This window comes from Pagrus pagrus (assembly GCF_965226575.1).
Source record: "Pagrus pagrus genome assembly, chromosome: 1".
Classification (NCBI taxonomy): Eukaryota; Metazoa; Chordata; class Actinopteri; order Spariformes; family Sparidae; genus Pagrus; species Pagrus pagrus.
The window spans coordinates 8,258,504-8,277,336 of record NC_140185.1 but is presented as its reverse complement, the minus strand read 5'-3'; the positions used below and the strand labels follow the sequence as shown (position 1 = coordinate 8,277,336).

The 18,833-nt window shown below is 40.3% G+C and overlaps 2 protein-coding genes across 5 annotated transcripts in view; both read right to left on the bottom strand.

Moving 5' to 3' along the window:
* Positions 1-2,845, bottom strand: part of cep89 (centrosomal protein 89) — a 69,936-nt gene extending 67,091 nt beyond the window's left edge. For all 3 annotated transcript variants that reach the window (XM_084350316.1, XM_084350318.1, XM_084350317.1), the window contains exons 1-4: positions 2,532-2,845; positions 1,745-1,851; positions 989-1,135; positions 4-190 (exon numbers count right to left, since the gene is read on the bottom strand). In XM_084350316.1, coding sequence (XP_084206442.1) covers positions 4-190; positions 989-1,135; positions 1,745-1,851; positions 2,532-2,573 — 483 coding nt within the window. In that variant the 5' untranslated portion in view covers positions 2,574-2,845. The remainder of the gene's footprint in view (positions 1-3; positions 191-988; positions 1,136-1,744; positions 1,852-2,531) is intronic.
* Positions 2,846-3,720: 875 nt separating this feature from the next.
* Positions 3,721-18,833, bottom strand: part of rhpn2 (rhophilin, Rho GTPase binding protein 2) — a 30,156-nt gene continuing 15,043 nt past the window's right edge. The window contains exons 4-15 of one of the 2 annotated variants that reach the window (XM_084362447.1): positions 17,483-17,558; positions 16,307-16,384; positions 15,854-15,978; positions 15,113-15,279; positions 12,948-13,135; positions 12,536-12,692; positions 10,335-10,454; positions 10,022-10,216; positions 9,473-9,549; positions 7,757-7,903; positions 6,594-6,749; positions 3,721-6,058 (exon numbers count right to left, since the gene is read on the bottom strand). In XM_084362447.1, coding sequence (XP_084218573.1) covers positions 5,792-6,058; positions 6,594-6,749; positions 7,757-7,903; positions 9,473-9,549; positions 10,022-10,216; positions 10,335-10,454; positions 12,536-12,692; positions 12,948-13,135; positions 15,113-15,279; positions 15,854-15,978; positions 16,307-16,384; positions 17,483-17,558 — 1,753 coding nt within the window. In that variant the 3' untranslated portion in view covers positions 3,721-5,791. The remainder of the gene's footprint in view (positions 6,059-6,593; positions 6,750-7,756; positions 7,904-9,472; positions 9,550-10,021; positions 10,217-10,334; positions 10,455-12,535; positions 12,693-12,947; positions 13,136-15,112; positions 15,280-15,853; positions 15,979-16,306; positions 16,385-17,482; positions 17,559-18,833) is intronic. The other variant, XM_084362448.1, reaches the window with a different exon arrangement.

Below are 18,833 nucleotides of genomic sequence, written 5' to 3'. Positions count from 1 at the left end.
CACCTTTAGTGGCAGGGCATAGACAGGTTCTATGATTGAACAATCCTCCTGTCTGTCCAGAGTGTGGTAAATGTGTTCTTCCCGGTCCTCTTCATTCTCCGACTCCTCATCCCTGTCTTCCAACTCCTTGTCTGAGTGGTCAGGGGAGGACAGGTGTGGCCGGCTAGCTAAATCTTCTGACCATCTGTCTCTGAAGAAGGTAAGAAAGTATAATATCATCTTTTTTATTACTTATTTTCTTAGGACTAAATAGTAATACAATTCTTGACTTCAGCAATTGGCCTTTTTCACAGCTCAATTGTCATAGTAGGAAAAATATCACTAACACCAGCACTGTTCTATTTAATTGCCCCAGTAATCCATGATAGTGTGAGTAAATGCCAGCATGCAAAATACAAGGACCCTAAAACTAAACAGCTGAATGGAATATAGCCATCATTAATTTTAGAATTTCCACCAGTGCTTTTCTACTGTGACATAATGTATTTTGTGACAATTGTAAATTTCCTAAAAAAAGAGAAAAGGAGAAAAATACAGCATCAGTGGTCTCACTGCAGGAATAGATGGCGTCTTGAGATACATATTCTCAGTTTGACCATTCTGTGTCAGGGCACACAATCATGATTAAACATTGTTAAAACCAGGGGGGGGGAAAACAGGCCTTTATATTAAATATATTGAGAGAAACCTTAAATAAAATCTTCATGCATTAATAAAGATGTTGTATATTTTATTTTTTAAAGGCACGTCTTACATGTTACAGACACCTCTTTAGCTCTTTGTAAATCCTGATGGAGAGCAGAATTTCTACTTTGAGAGAGCTAAAAAAAATACTTACTTCTATTCCTAAAAGTATTTTTGGCCCATTGTGACAAACTTGATAAACAAGCCCCAGGTCAGGTTTAAACTTGGGAGTCATCTCTTGTAGTTAGAATAATTTGTTACAAACCTTGTGATAACAGTGGTATATTTGCCAGAGGAAGTTTACCTGCTGTAAAGTGCTGCACTGATGTTTGGTTCAGATATGAAGGACTCTGACTGGCCACTCTCAGAGAAAGACCTTGGCCGTACAGGTGGGATGGCCCAAGTCTGTCCAGTGAGCGAAGAAGACAAGATGGCTGCTGCCAAGGCTGATCTGTTGATGGAAAGACAAAATTCAAATATGGATACACAGATACTTTGTATAATATAAGCACAATAAATTCATGCTGTATATCAAATTAAAATTTCAAGTTATACAGCATGTACTGTGTCGATTTTTATGTGATACATTGTTACAAAAGGGAGTGTCTTGCTGAATGTCCTTAAATAAGTTTGATACCAGTGTTTTGCACTAAAAGACAAAAATATACCTGCAAAACCAGATACAGCATGTTTAGCAAACAAAAACAAAAAATCTGTATCGTCAGTGAAGTTTGTGGCAATGGAAGAAAAATGTATAATGAGGATTAGTGATGGAGAAATTAATAATGGCAACAGATGATGACAGTGAAAGCTATACAGAAATTAAACTTTTCTACCGCTTTTCAGTGATAATGTCTGAGGACAGCAGGAAGGGCAGTCCTCTACACATGATGATCAGAATTTAACCAAATGTGGACATTAGGCTCAATGCTAAATAAAACCAACAAACAGATACAGGCCATCAGAAAAAAAACTGTGATTTAATGGGAAACACTCTCAGGGGTAACACAACAAAATGAAAGTATGCTGGAGGTTGGAGGTGATGAAGGGTGCTGGGTACCTGGGTCTCTCAGGTGAGGGGTTTGGGCTGCGTGGGGGCGGGGTACGAGGTACAGCAGGCTTGGGAGCAAGGGAGGCAGCAGGGATCAAACCATGAGCTATATGTTTCTAGACAACACACACAGAGGAAGGTTAGGGAAAAGGTTACCGTCACATAAAACACATTACGTATAATGTTGGTACTATGACGATGGTTGAGGTAGGTATTAAATACAGTAAGAACATGAAATAAGGGTTTGAGTTAAGGCAAAAGGATTATGTAGAAGGGGAAGGCTAAAGAAAGGATAACTACTGAGTCACAACATGACCAACTGATTAACGAGATAGCTACAAAAGACTGAAGTGTTCAAACAACAGCCTGTTACAGAAGTAGACGTTTTCTACTGGAAACACCACTGTACTGTAGCTATATCATTATTTACATCCTACAGTTATACTTAAAAAGCCGTTACTAGCAGTAAAGTCTAGTGGACAATGAATTTACCCGTCAACTCGTTTAAAGGTTACTCTAATGTTATCATTTTCGTCAACAATATGAATACCATACCAAGGCAAGACGCATTACTAAACGATAACTAAACGTTAGCTAGCTTAAATGTTTCTTTAGCTTTTGCTAACGTTAACTAACCGAAGTTATCTTCAACAGTTACCCGCTAGCTAACTACTGCAGATTCAATGACAACCGTTACATAGTTTAATGTTAGCGAAATGGAAACAAAAGCTTACATTACGTTTATCTAGCTAGAATAGGATAAGCTTCGTTAATTTTTGTAAGACGTGAAACTTACAAAGTCCTTGTCCCTCTCCCTCCTGAAGCTGAATTTTAACATCGTGGAAAATAGGTTTTTGCTTCACCAGCTGAAGTTATTGTCTCAGTTTAGGCAAACAGCTCGACTCGTTTACCGCGCATACTTTCAGTCAAATAGCATTACAATAGTCTACTTGTCATTGGCATAATGTTTCCGATTACATGCCCTCTTTTTCCCGAAAACGAGCAAGCTGTATTCAACAGGCTGGCTGCGTGCAGACTCCCCCGTATCTAGACGCTTCACCACAAGACGGGACCTTGCTACAAAAGTCATGCTGATTGGCTTAAAAGGAGGCGAGAAGCCAATCAGCGGCTCAGTTAATTAACCTAGCAACGACGTTCTTATCGGCCAACGGCCAGGCCAGCAGGGGGCGATGTCGTTCCATTTAACAGTCACCTCCTGTCTGTCAGCACAGAGGACTTTCTTTCTTTCTTTCTTTCTTTCTATATAGCAGCTATACCAGCCTACATAAAAACGTACTAATAATTTACTAATACCTGGTAAAGTATACACACATCCAGTCGACATTGTCCTTAATATGTTCAAAAATTTTAGAACAGTTTTACACTCAGCATACAGACAAGGATGTTGGAACCACCTTTTAAACTTCCCTATCGCCATATTTATTACAGCTTATTGGATCCATCCATCCATCTAGTTTCCCACTGGCCTTTGCAGGCTGATTGTGATAATATACTTTGAGGGGGGAAAAAAACACCATATATTTTCAGACCTCTTCTCAGCTGAAAATATCAGTGTTTTATCAAGTGCTGCCCCTCGTCCTTCCAATGATGAAAGTCAACAGATTTGGTTCCTGCAATATCCACTTTTCTTGTGCAAATAAATCTAAATCCTAATAGAATTTGACCTTTGGGGGATCCATGTGCCCTCCCACACAGAATAACACACACAGACAAGTACCTTGGGAAGTATGGACATATGGGTAAAACTTAATCACATGGTGTTTCTCTTCTGTTTCCATGATGGTGGATTATGTCATGTGATCCCAGGCTGGACTCGGTTATAAACCCGTGAGTGTTGACTTAGTGTGTGTTGGCTCACCAAGGGCTGTGGTCAAACTTCATTCCAGTCATTCCCAACCTGCTTGCTAGTTTCAACCTGATATACGGACCACAAATATATATTTTTTGAAAAAATCAAGGAAATGTGTTTTTGTCCCCATCTTTTATTGAGATTTGAGTTTATACATGACACAAAGACTTGCCATCAAAGCATTCACACCACAGTAGCTATACAGCACAAAGTACAGAGAAAGAAGCAAAGGCAACCTGAAACCTTTAGAAGAACAGGTACCATAACCCTCTGCATGTACACCAAGGCATTTAGGATGACTATGCACTGTCAAATGCATGGAAAGATCTGTTAAGTCAACATCATCTATGTAGGTATACACGCCTCTGTTAGCACACTTATTTAGCACTTATTAATCAATTACTGCACATTCTTGTTATTACACATTTTCCTTCATGATTTAGTATAAATGGCACTCAAGACATCATACAAGGTAAACAGAGACAGTAAAGAGTGTTACATCTTCTCAGTGTTACTGTTTAAAAACATGTACATTTTAAAAATATCTTTACAAAGACAAAGTGTAGATGTATACAAGTTCACCAAAGGATTAAGCAAGGCTAGTAGAATACATTCCTCCAAGAAACCAACCGAGAAATCCAACGTGCAAAAATTCACAACTTGACCATTCACAAACTACTTCTGAAACCTACAACTTTACAGGTAAATATATATATTTTTGTTTATATTTTTTATTACATAAATAATTTGATTATCAAATGTGTAAAGGAATCTACTTTGTAGATAAAGAGATAGTCCAACACTGCAAAGTGTCAGTAAAATGTGGGATGTGAATAAGATTAAGACAGGTGGAGACAAATAGTGGAAACCTGAATGTGGACTTTGATCAAAGTCACTGGTGAGTGACTGGCTGTCCAGGCATGCTGCAGGAATGTCACTGGTCTGCCCACATTCTTCCCTTCTGGAGACAAAATAACATTTAACTACACCAAGATTCACATTAACAGAGAGACACGCAGTTCGTGCTCCTCTGATGAATGGACAAACTGCCAGACAGCAGCAGGTCTGACACAAGAGGGCCAGAAAAGGGTAAGATGAGCCAGGATGGTAAATGGTACATCCTGACAGATCAGGGACATGGAGGCATTTTGGTCTATGGCGTAACTGGTACAGTAAGCAAACCTAAAATACCAATATTTCCTTTTACATGTGTCCCAGGCATGACACTCAGCAGAAACAATAATCCTCAAAGGCTGTCTCACAAATACAAAAGTGACAATAATACATAAAAAGGTATATAGATGATTTTTAGCAGCTTATAGAACATTGCATTCATCAACTCCCCCCAGACAAAAAACGACTGCACAGCACTATTTGTTTTCCCTCAATCAATGTTTGACATACTGCAACAAGGTTCATAACATCTACTTATGTATTTAGAAAATATATGTATTTCAAAACCCAAATCTGCTCAGTATCCACTGATTGCATCAAACATTGTGAAGACCGAATCCTTCACATATACAGTATGAAACAGAGAATATGACTGCACAGTGCACAGCTACATGAGTACACAATGGAAGTAACAAGGGACTCCTTAAGCCACAATTAAATTACCCCCTTGCAGTCAAGTAGTAACCGACGCTGGGTGTGTTTGTACAACTTTGTTTTCTTCCTTCAATTCGTCTGGAGCGTTTCTTTTCTTCAGGAAAACATACTGAGATGACATTTTAGAAACATGTCTCAGTGCTGTGTATATTTATATATACAGACTGGAATGATAACTGCTATGTTTTTTTGTTTTCCTACAGTGCATTGGTACTGTGCTGTACGCATACTGGCATGGTACAGGATGATTTCTCATTATGTTTGGTGTGCAGTCCAGTTCACTTCAGATACTGGACTATGCTGGAAGGGTGCCCATGTACCAACAAAAGGCACCTGTAGACAGTATTTGGCACAGCCACTTTCCAAGGTAGCTGGCAGAAATGTAATCATTACACTGGTAACATACAAGCTACATACACTACTGCTCAGTATTCCAGTGGAAACACCAAAGGGCACTGATATTGTACCATATCCATAGCAGGTCCAGTATGGGTACAACACAGTACTGTGCACAGCCACACTAGGCTTCATATGCGTACTACAAGCTGTTTGCAGACAGCATAGAGTCTGCAGCTAGCTCAGTAGAGGGCACTGTCGTTGTTGTAGGAGCTGGAGCTGGGGAAGGTGGGGCAGGGTTTATTCCAGGGGAGGGTGCCGGAGTGGTCAGCTGTGGGAAGGCTGAGGGTACTGGCACTCTTCAGCTTGTTCTTCAGTCCCCAGCTGATGAAGGATGACTTCTTGGTTACTTTGCGAGACTTGGGGTTCTTGTCGTCGTCATCATAGGCCAGACAGATCATGGAGTAGGTCTTCGGCAGGTTCCCGCAGAAGGTGGCACTCTTTGTAGGCTGGACAGAGAGATTGACAGTTGTGTTTAGTGGAAAGAGGCAGCCATTGTTTGTTTAGTCAAAGAATGGCTCTGGACGCCATACAGTCTCAGTCAATAAATGGGGTCAATAAGTTAGCAGTAATGTTAGCCATTTTCTCACAGGTTTAACAAAGAAGTCAATCATAAACGAGCTACTGTGAAGCAATTGTGCCTGATGTGAAATCTGCAGGGGCTGGACAAAATAACAGAAACAATATAAAGTAAAATGCAGTCTTACCAACTCCTAAAAACTTATAATAATACCACTAGGGCTGCTTTTTGCAAGAAATTGCTCAATCTGTCCACTTACTCACAGCCGTAATCTGTTTTATAAACAACACCAAGTTCATATCAAAAGAGCTATTTCTCATGGGAAACTAGACAGTTCACCTAGAATAGACTGCTGTGTAGTCATTGAATACAAAGACAAACTTTCCTGTTACTATTTGTCAACAATCAAACCAGATAGATGACTTTTCTCTCAGCCAACAGCAAGAAAGTAGTGCATGGCATACCATCTGTGGATTGCTGTCCATCACGCTGACCACCTGGATGTCGATCCCCTCCTCATCCACGTCCTTCAGCAGCCGCATCACCTCGCTCACGCCCAACCATTTGCAGTCCGTGTCGCCCACGGTAACAATGTAGTCGCCCTCTTTCAGACCGTCAGCCTGGAGAAAAAACAGTAATAAGAGAGGAGAAGGGATATTGAAAAATCCTGATACTGCAGTGGACAGAGTTAATATTTACAGCTGAACATTTGTTTGACCAAGTCCGGTTCACCTACTTTCCCCTGAAGGCTGCAGGGAACAAAGCTTTTTTACAGCAGGCCAAACACTATGTGCACCAGAGCACATTATTTAATAGCTGTGGGAAATCTGTCTTATCTACATGAGCTCAGCTATTCCTGTCTGATAACTTGATCTGCTGCGCTCACCAGAGGCAGTTCAACAACTCTGGCGTATCAGTCAGGTCCCGAATAAATCCTGTTGAATGGAGTATTAAAAGTTATAAAGAGTTTGGCCTAGTTAGACTTGTGTAATACTACTAATCTGTTTCTTTGCATAGCCTGCAGGGTCTATTAAGAGTCTACTCTTTGTCAGCACCTCTTAATGAGCTGTCAGACTGAAAAGGATTGCAGAGAGTAAATACTCTGATTCTTAATTAAATTACTAGCCAGAATGGCTGTGGAGGGGAGGGGGGGCCTACAAAGCCTGAATCCTGTTTAGGTTTCCCAGAATGATGTTAATTATTTTAATTTGAACTTATTTGATATTCAGCATGCAAGCATGTCTGAAATGTCAAGCTATTAGTTCTACAGCAGTAGATGAAGCCAATCCCTGATAGTTAGTCATTTTGCAGGGAGTTAATATAGAGCAACCCCTGCATCAGGCTTTGTTTAAGTTTGACAGAGGAAGACTGAACTTTGTCCCCATCCCCCCAATCATCTGTGCTTTAAATAGCACAATTTGTTAATATTTTCTAACAGCCTGCAGATGATGAAAACTCAATGCATTTAAAACTGCTATTTTAGGGGATGATGTCTGATGAGATGGATTACGGCACTCATTTCATACCTCTGCAAGCTGATTTTTATACCATACAGACAAAAAGCCGGCTGCACAGTAGGAGATAAATCACTTGTTCAGCCAAAGATAAGGAATATAGGTTAACTCACAGCAGCTGGGGAGAGGGGGTCCAACGAAACCACCTGGACTGGTGTTTCTCCTTTCAGGGTGAAGCCCAGGTCTCTGTCTTCAGGGCGAAGTCGTATTGTCCGTGGGGCCGTCCACCGCTGCTTGGCTGAGAAGACTGACAGAGGGCCCTGCATGGAGACATTGTGGGAATGCTTGGGTCAATATGGCTACACGTTTTACTGACTTCAGACAATAATATCCTCTTGTCCTTGAGTTATGTAGTTCAACGTTTTTGGTGAAAGCCTGGGGAAAAAACTGAAAATCCAGCATAACAATCCCTTCTAGTATCCTTACTGGCTAGTTAAACATGATTGAAGTCCACATGTGTGATCTGTTAGAACATCTGTACATATACTGTATACACACTCAGCGGGTAGGTGAAAGTCATGTGACCACAGAGCATTCTGAAATGATTAATCTCTCCTACACCTGCCCTTCTGGGTTGCCAGGTCAGATTTGCATTCTCACCAGGCCAGTCACATTTCATTTTGAAAAGGCACGCAGTCCTTTGTGTACTCTTTAAAAAATAATATGTATGAAAAACGTTCTAAACATACTTAACATATTACTTATGTTTACTTGAATGTGGGCTGTAGTTATAGCTGAATGACAATTCTCAATTAATTACTAAACTTTTAATGTATAAAATGTTAACACTTTACTGTCACTTCGATTTTCTCACAAATACAGTACATTTTTAAGTTGACTATTGTTTGAAAACAACCATATTTAAAAAGCTGTCACCTCCTTTGCAGGTATTTTTTCAACTTGTAAAATTACTTAAATGAGTAATCCCTCAAAAATGTCATCAATTACTTTTCTGTCACACAGATGGATTACTTAATTCATTATTTCAACATTAGCTGTAACTTTTTAGACTGCTGAAGCCAACTGATATCTACTATTAACACACTTCTTATCTAATGGGAAAATCTCTCCTCCAGAGTATCCTGAAAATCAGTCCTATGTAACAACAAGCCCCCCTTAATCATCACCGCAGTGATTGGATGGAGAGATTGTGTTGGATTTAACTTTTCATTCTCTCGGGGATTTGAGTCTTGTTGTCGAGACTGTTAATGAAGAGCTGGGACAGACTTTACAACAGGAAACAGAGAGGTACTTATTCAGAGACGCCTTACACCTGCTGACTGGGAATGTCACCTCTGACCCTTGACCTTCTCACCAGTTATTTGCTTGTAAGGTTGCTTGTCTTGAAATTGAAACCTGTTTGTTTGTTATAGTCATTGTAAACTATGCTAGATGAAAGAACTGAGTCACACTTGAATGTCTCTTCCAGAGGAAGTAAACAGAAGACTCCTGTTGCAGCGACAGAGGATGCCAGTTCCCCCTCCCCCTTCCAGACACCACTATGATAACCAAGCCAGGATCAGAGCATCTCTGTTTGTGGTTAGTGTTAGTTTTGCATTTGTTGCTTTGGATGAAAGTCCAGGAGGCTTTGGTAACAATATGGGACTTTGACTAAATGCTAATCAAATGTGCCAAAGCTTCCAGGAGACTCACCCTTGGTTGGTTGTATCCAGAAAAGAACAAAAAATAAACTCTGGGTATTTAAAAAAACACACACTTTCAAAGTCTCAAAGATAAATCCAGAGCCATTTCATGTCAATTGATGAATAAACCAACAATCATTTGAAAAAACACCAATGTGAGTAGAAGAATATTAGTAACCCACATACCAGCCTTTGGAAGAAGTCTGTGACTTTCACCTTTGTGGTTACAGGAACCTCCATCTCTGCTTTGTGCTCGGTTTTAGCTGAAGGAAAGAAAGGGAAAACAACAAGGCTGTCATTTTGATGTGTTTACCGTCACAACTACATTTTAACTGTCGCCCTGTACGCAGATGGGAGGGAGTCAACAGTGTAAACATTACCTCATTTGTACCTGGAAATAAATGTCACTTATCACATCTGATTGCAGCAGGTGTGGTACACACAACACAGCAGCCTTTTTATTAACCGTTTCCTAAGAGACAGGGCTCACAAAGCAACACATGGGCCCTTCTTGACATTTGGGTCATTGGTGAAGTGTTTGTTGTGGTGACACTCAGTTGACTGGTTAGTTTCTATGTCAACCACAGGAAGAATAGTGGTCACCTCAGTGATGCTTAATGAAGTTTCAAATAAACTTTACAATTATTCCATCTTTACTTCTCATGGTAACCTGAACAGATTGTTTTTAATTGGCTGTGGTGTTTCTGTTCTCTTAAAAAAGCACTGAAGACTCACAGATGATGTCTGGGGCCTCCGTGTAGTCAGTGAACTCTTCCTCGTTTTCATTTTCACTGCACTTGTTGAGAGAGTGCTGGTGGCTGGCTTTTAAAATGTCCCCCAGCGCCTCCAGCTTGTTCAAGTGGTGACACAGCGTATAGATCCTCAGAGCCTCCTCATGACTCAGGATGGCCCGACGAATGTGTGCTTTACCTGGGGGAAGGATGGAAATGTTGTCATAGAAGAACAAGGAGAGTCAGGTTTGGAATAATTGGCACTCCAATCTCCTCTATTGTCTACTGCTGTGCTCAGCCTATGTGCTCACTCTTACCAATGCGTGCGCGTTCATCTTTATTTTTCAGGATGTCCAGAGGTGAGCGGCCCTCAGGAAGGCGATCATAGACCTGTGATAAGGTCTTCTCCTGCTGGTCCTCATCGTCATTGGGACCCACTGAACACACAAAAAAAATCAATTTTTAAATAATGTAAAAATTGAAAGAAAGACTTAGGGTCAACAATAAAACAAAAGGCTAACACAGAATGAAGGGATGCCATTTATTGCTTTGATTGCAGAAGAATGAACACTGTATGCAGATAAGTCTGTGATGGTGCATACGTTCATTGTTGCACACTTTGCAAAAGTAAAAAGGGAAAATAAAACAAATAAATAAATTGTATGTGTCAACTTAAAAGGAGCTACAAGGAACTTTCATGTTTGTTGACTCTGTGCACAAACACAGTATGAGTACCTCACCTCCTAGCTAGCAAGATTTTGATCTGGCTAGGATGTGGATTTGTTTTGGAAGTGAAATAAGGACCCAAAATATTTTTACGGGGCAGCTTCTTTCCTCAGGCTGTGAGACTTCTCAACTCATCCTCAGCGCTCTGCCACAAAAAGTAGTTTTAATTTTATGACTATAATAACTACTGTACTTTGTATAGAAAAAGACAATCTTCTCACTGATGCTCTCATTTGCTTTAATAGGTCTTCTAAAAGCATTCATATTAGATGGAGACTGTTTCATAACCGGTTAAAAGTTATAGTATGTCTAAGCTTACATATTAGCATGGTTTACCAGAGATCAATCTGTACTGATTGTGATGACTATGTTGCAATTGCATCAAAAGACAAATCCTCCTCCTTTTGTAAACTGTCTTCTCCTGTCCTCCATCTCCTGGTTCACCAGATTTAAAAGGTTAATTTAGACCAGAACTTTCTAGTCCTCCTCTGACGAGTCTGCTTCATAGCGACAGTATAAAGCATGTATTTAGCAGTATTTGTGGTTCATCTGTTTACTACAGCAGTTTTCATTCTGTCCTGTTTCTGGGCTGAGTCCTCTCTCTACAGCCCTGTGGTTAATTGCTCTATTCTCCTCAGCCGCATAGGAATCTGTTAATGAGCTGCCAACTCAAAGCTGCTTCGCTCCGTTGTTCCTCTATTCAGTCCTGTCCCATTCATGGCACTGGCTAAAACTATGACCATCAACTATAAAACTTCATGTAATCTGCTGGATTTTGTTTTATTTGGTTTTCAGTTTAATCTCTCCTAAATTACGACTGTTAATGTGTGGTAGGACAGGAAAAGGATAAAACCAACACCACAACATTGCTTAATGTCAATGCATTTTGAAAATTCGGAAAAATAACAAATGAATCAACTGTTTGTTTACTAAACGTTTTGTTGTGAAGTCTATGAGATGTCAAAAATAATGACAAGCCAACAAGAACTAAAGCTGGATGATACAAAATTAGCAACAGCACTACTGGAGGGTTTCTGTTTTGCCTTCCTTACTAACTCGGTCGCTGTCTCTCTCTCTGCCACTTCATTATGCAAACAGCATTAAGGGACTACATAACTGTAATCCTCCAGCATGCAACAGTACATCCACTCGATTTCACTCACTCCAACCATGTCTCTTTTCCCTTCTATCTCATTTTTTGTCCAGCCTGCCACTGAGTTCCTGGAAACTTATCCTCTCTTTACCACGGTGTGTCTGTATGTGTCTTTAAATAGCCGTTATGTAATAGCACTGTGGCTGGCTGTTATTCAGTCCAGCCAATTGACATGACCAACCCTGTGGCCCATACAGCGCTTAAAGAGAAAGATCAAGTTTGCCAATGTTGTTTAAAATCAGGCAGCTAAAGTCCTATAACACCAATCCAAGAACCGCTTTACACTTTAACAGTCAACAGCCAGACTAAGACTAAGGAGCAAGCGGACATTGCAGTAGATTTGCAGATGGAGTCAAAGAGCTCACATAAAGTTCACCTGTTAACCCAAATTAACTGTGCTATTTAGGTGCTTGTGTTAAAAGAGAAGAGGGACAATATTTGATTTGTTTTGCCACTGTAGTATTAGTATAGTATTGTGTTACAGCATGTCCGTGAGGCACACCTGTCTCCATTTGGCATGTAGTGCACAACTATACCCAGCTTAAATCTGACATTACTAGCAAATAATAGTTAATAATAATAATTTTCATCTTCAGATCTGTCTAAAAATAATTTGCCCCCATCAACTATTTTTCTTACATTGGTGGTCCAGGAGCGCAGAGGCTACAAAGAAGTGTGCCATGGAGCGGTAGTGGTTGGTCTTGACTTGCGTCATGGTGGACCAGAACAATGGGACATTGTCTTTGATTGGCGTCTGGATCATGGACTGGTGGACTTGGTCGTAGATTTCCGAGACCTGGCAGGAAAAGGAGGATAGAGTTACTGAGAGGACATTAAAAGCACTGGTCTGAATACAGTCCCCGATAGAAGTGAGGGATTCGACTGTGGTGACATTATTATTTTACATCCACTTAAAGTCCTACGAGTCCACAGCCAACGAGAGAACATTGTGCCTATATGTTTTAAGGACTCTGTGTGTGTGTGTGTGTGTGTGTGTGTGTGTGTGTGTGTGTGTGTGTGTGTGTGTGTGTGTGTCTTTGCTGCTATTTACCTTTGATACCTCCTGGGCCATTTTCATCAGGGAGGAGAACTGGTTTCGAATCCCTGGTAGGGCAATCTTCTCAAACAGACATTCCTGAGCCTGAGCAAGCATCATCCGAATCAACATACTAAGCATGGCTGGACTCATGTCATAGCTGGGAGTGTGGGTGAATGTCTCCTTCAGGTGGTTCAGGGTACCTGAGGGGAATGAGACGTCAGCACAGCTCGAAAATGAACTATTTCAAGTAAACGGCCCTAACAGTTGACAATCATTTGGTTCATTTGAGCCAAAACAATGGTCATGGTAATTTCTCTACCTAAGCTTTCCCAGGTCATCTGAACTAAATAAAAGAACCTTTTGGTCAGTTCAAAAAAGATGACAAGCATATAATGTAGGATAATGTAGAACCTATTACGCTCTCTGAATACAGATATAATTTGATTAATGGGATTAATAACAGTGTTGGATTTTTTCCACTATGCCAAAATGTTCCTACTATCCAGATAAATGCACATATTTTTTCCACCTAATTGTAGAGAGCATCAAGTCTCTCCTAAAATGGAATTAACATATTATTATGCCTCCTGTTATTGTGATGGTGCAACAGCAGATGCAGACATACAATGCTTACTAAGTCAATGGTCAGTGAAGGGTTCGCATAATTAAAACATCATCTTATCGGCCTGTCACATCGGCAGAAATTTTTATTTTGTTCCGATGCCAATATTATATTTTAAACCCTTATCGGACTTTATCAGCTGATACTGAGCCTTGATAGTGAGAACACACTGATTTTACATGGCCAAGACTCAAATGGTCCATTAACAAGAAGCAAATAGTTTGCTGGTTCACATAATGATAGATTGGGCACTGCAGCATGCTGCTACATTCACCCTAATTACTGACACTCTCTTACAGATCATACAGATGTTTTTAAAAGTTTCCATACACAGAGTTAAGTGATTCAGTTTCTCAGATCGTCGACTGCTTTTTAACCTTGGGCCTGTTGCTGTTACTAAAGCACCTAGAGAGAGAGGAAAGCTCACTGCTAGCAGTGGGATCGACGTCTGTGTGCGTCTTTAGAACTGAGCCAAGACACAAACCTTCTTAAATTAGTTTTTCATGTTCAGTGGAGGCAATAAGGCCATCTGCTTTCCAACTGAGCACGCCTCCCTCTTATTTTGCAGATTAGAAACATGGCAGCAGAGACTTGTAGACAACTTAATAACAGAGCACTGTCTCGCGAGGCTTCAGCAAAGGTTTTGCCATTGTTGACCGGCTCCTCCCATCATCTTCTGTGACCTTGGCTTAAGGGCACTGCAGCAGCCCTGCTAAAGCTAGCATCCCTGCCTGTCACCTACCAGTTTATTTATCACTGGCTGGTTAGACTGGTGACAATGTTCCTCATAACAGTCATAATTGTTTCACATAGCGCAAGCCTAAATTATAGCCATCAAAGCAACATAACCAAAGCCATGGCCTGTTCAGAGCTGTAATTATACTGCAATACTCCTCATACTGCCAAAACATAATTCTATCAAGACTTGTCTGAGCTTCCTGAAACCTCAGTGGGTTGGAAAACCAGTTCATATGACTGGTGCTTCTTTGGAGCTCAGCCACATGACAAGAAGACAGAGAAACATCATCTGCATTCATTCTCCGTCATGGAGCAGAAGTCACAGGGTGGAGGCTGGACAGAAAATATGGTTGAACAGTGCGTGACTTTTAATGTTAAGGTCATTAAAAAATGACTGCAAGAGGAAAGGAACAGTTTCGGTTTGGTTAAACCACTACACCTGGCTAATTTGGGGTTGTGGTGACTGATTTAGATATCAAATGTTTTAAAAAAACATAACTTTGACAACATGTTGACATTAATGTTTAATAGGATTCTCCTCTCTTTTCACTTTCTTTTCCAATCACTGATCATAGTTGCTCTTTGTGAACACTTTTTGCCAATGGAAGCATTTCAGAAGGCTTTTTAGTCCTATTACTTTTCCTTCTTGAATAACTGGCACTGAAGATAGTGCCTTGATCACAGATAAACCTAGTTCTAGAGAAAACATGTTTCTCATTTGTCATATTTGAACATTTGAGTGACACTACAAAGGCTGAAGGCTGGTGAGAGAGGAATTACCTGATTAAACCAGTTCATTATTCCTATTTCTTCCTACCTGCAGCTATCTGAAAGGAAGAGATGGCCTCCTCCAGGCCAGCTACTGTCTGTCGGTCACAGCGAGTACCGATCTGAGAGTAGAGGGCGGCCATGTTGAAGAGGATGCTGGCCTTCTCCAGTGACAGGTTCTGTTGGCACACCGGCACTCCTGTGAAGGAGTCGTACCTGATGGAAAAAGGAGGAAGCTGTCACTATTCATTTTTGTAAAGCTGGAATCAAAATGATCACAAAATTATGTTAAGTAAAAGCCACAAAGATAAACAACATGTAAACAACATGTGAAAGATACAACTAATCGTATAGAATATGCCACCCACTGTAAGGGTTTTGTTTGAGTTATCTATTACGGTTTGTCTCTAAACAGAATTTCTCTTCTGGTTGTAACAGGTGCACAATGTAGCAGGAAGAAAAAACAAAAAAGCTGTGATCAAACCAGTCCCATCTATTTATCTCTCCTAAGAGCCATGGTGTGGCCTTAAGGAGGACACGAAACATGACTGTCTTTGTTTTCTTCTGTTATAACACACTTGCTTATCACTGCAGTAATCTCACCTGTTGCTTTTATTATTTATGATATTTGTTTTGGAAACCTTAGCAGCAGTTGTTTGTATTAATTTTAATTTGTCCACTTTTCATGATTTTCATGACGTACAGTTTGATAATCCGGTTGTTTATAATTATTGTCGCCATGGTTTGTAATTTGAGATAATTAGTATAATTGGTAATAACTGGTGTGTACCAGGTGAAGAAGATTCCAGTCTGGCGGGATGGGGAGAAGAATCGGCTCTCAACCAGAGGAAGATGGCTGAAGTATTTTGCCAGCAGTTCCACCCCGGCTTCATTTCGACTTGGTGTTCTGGAAGCCTGGAACATGAAAGGTAAGAAATCTGATACAGTCTGCAATAATACTTTCATTAGTGGCATGTGGTAGCTTTCTTCAGGTGTAATTTCTGATGTTTTGAGCACCAAATTCTGTCAATGTCTCAAAACATGAGGAAATAAAACTGAAACTATCTGTATGGCCAGAGAGCACGAGATGATGAACCAAGTTTTTAAGACAAAAGTATTTCTTGGTGCTTCGTGTGGTATAACATATATAACACTTTATGGATGCTGGGCATGTTAAACGGAGATGCCACATATCAGAAATGATGAACTTATCATGTCAAATCAGACTATGAGTGCACACTACCTGTCGCAGGTCCATCAGGTCAGCAATTTCATCTTCATAATCTTTCCCGTCTTCACTGTAGTGCTCCAAGATGAAGTCCTGTCAGAAACAAATACACTCAACATCTCAGTACAACATGTTTTCTTTCCAGTTGTTGGGGAGTGCTCTAGGGCTTAACAACGTGACTTCTTTAAATTACAGGGTGGACAATCTCACAACGAGTCCACTCTGTCACGTCTTTCTTAAGCCAACTGTGGCGTGCCAAGTAGGTTGGTGAGAGCTGTCATTCTGTCAGTGCCAGCCAGAGGCAGGAGACACAAAGTCATTAAGACTGAGGTGTGATTACAGTCAATAAGTAGAGCAGAATTAACGTGCGCAGAGATCATGAAGTCACAACGCCTTTCACAATGCCTGCCCGTAAACCAGAGCAGGATGCTACCATCTATAAAAATGCCATCAGGGCCTTTACGAGCGTGCTTCCCCATGTTTGGAAAATACCTGCGTGATAACTCAAAAACTAATGACGAACTTTCAAGACAAATCTATTCACGGTCAGGTGATTATTGTTCCTGAATAAATAAATAGCAACATAAAGTAGTAGCAGGTGAACACGGCGCCGACAATGTGACCCAAATACTTAATGAAAGGAGACTTCATTTTGCAGGAACTAAATCCTGAATGGAAAAACCCAGGCTTACCAATGTGGGTCATATTTGTTTCATGCAAATTAGCAGTACTTGTATCCCTTTATCTGCATATTACTGTTCATGTGTTCCTGTCGGCTAGTTTAAACTTAGGATTTCTATTTGTCTTTGCTCATAAAGTGTGTGTTTATGCTGTCATGATGTCTGAAACCGTGAACCTCGACAGTGTTATTTAACTGATGACAACATGCAGGTCAGCATCAATACACTGATGTTGTTTGAGTCAGTGAGCCTCAGTTTTGCTTCTAAAAGTCAACTGTCAAAGTGATATTTTAGCTTTAAACCTAATGTTTAAGTTCCTTTTTATCTTACCTTGGTTACCTTCAAATTATGATAATAACAGTTTAAATCATCACACTCTTTAATCTTTTTGTTCCACAACTTAAATAATTAACTAATTCAAAGTTTGTTTTACATGGAAATTTCAAAATGTAAACGATTTATAGACACGTGTTGTAAAGAGGAGGGCATGGTGAAGCTGTTGTGCCTGTACCTTGAAGAAAGTGGCGTAGTCGACTTCTTTTGTCTCCTTCAGACCAAGAGCAATGAGGGGGATGTTGGCTGTTTCCCTGTAAGCAAAGCGGAAAGACAGAAATAGAGATAATAATCAGTCATCTTATGTAATATAATACACATGGAAGGAAATATTCTTGAAGTCTGCTCACAGGCGTTGGCAACAAGGACAATAACTCAGTAAATGCTGACAATACATAATACAGCCAGACTTTAGATACAACAGAACAATGCAGTGTTTATCTGGTTCATAAACAACTATGTGCACAGGGTTAAACAGAAAAGCACATTTCTATCCTTCATTAGTCTACTGACACACAAACAGGTTAATGGTGAGAAAGTAGCCTCTAGATGTGGTACAAGATATTGAACCCAAGGCAGACAGTGCAGTGTGAGGAACAGCTTGAGTACACCAGTCACAGCTCTGTCACTTGAGAAAGTTTACATTTTAGTTCATTAATCTTGACTTAATCTTAAATGTAGCTTCATGGAGGGCAAGTCAGGATTAGGCAGATGGTACCGTAAGCACATTCTGTAGAAGTTCAGATTTAAAGGTGAATGGGCCCCCCTAACTCCTTGTGCTCTAAAGCTACAAACTCTCTATTGATTAATCATTCTGGAGTTGCTGCCCGGCTTCAGTAATGCTAATGATTCGGTCCTCTGTGAAAGCAGACTCTTAACCTTCTATTACTTTAACCCACAAAACAGTAAACATAAGCTGCCATAAAATAGCAGGTAACATTCCTCTCTGATCTCAGCTGTAGCTATAATGGTTTAGAGTTTTTCTGGTTGTTTGAACTTGGAGGTCCTTGCTGCTAACAGATGGAAAGCAGGTTCAGCTTGTTATCAGCGCTGAGGAAATATAACCTGACAGATACCTGCTGCTGATCAGACGGAGTCTATATATAAAAAAACAAAACCCTCCCCCTACTGAGAGCAGGAGAAAGAGGTGTTGCTAAATAAATTACCCCTTTGAAAACAAGCTTGGGTTGCTTCTGGATTTACTCGACATTTAGGCCATTCAAAACAACTTCAAATGAGGGAAAGAGCCACAGAGACTTCAGTTCCAACATTATTAACATTAACAACTATTCATGATGATGCTATCCTCAACCTATTTTGATCAGGACTCTTTCTATCAAAGGGATCAGAGATCAAGTACAGCCTTTTCACTGCACAGTACGTTTAAACCACAGGGTTTTGAAAAACAACTCCTCACACTCATTCATCACTTGATGATAAGGCAGCATTCCTCTGGCGCACTGGCTCTGTGAATCACAGAAAACCTCATTCATCAGTAACACTGACAGAGCAAGATAGAGGCTGCAGTG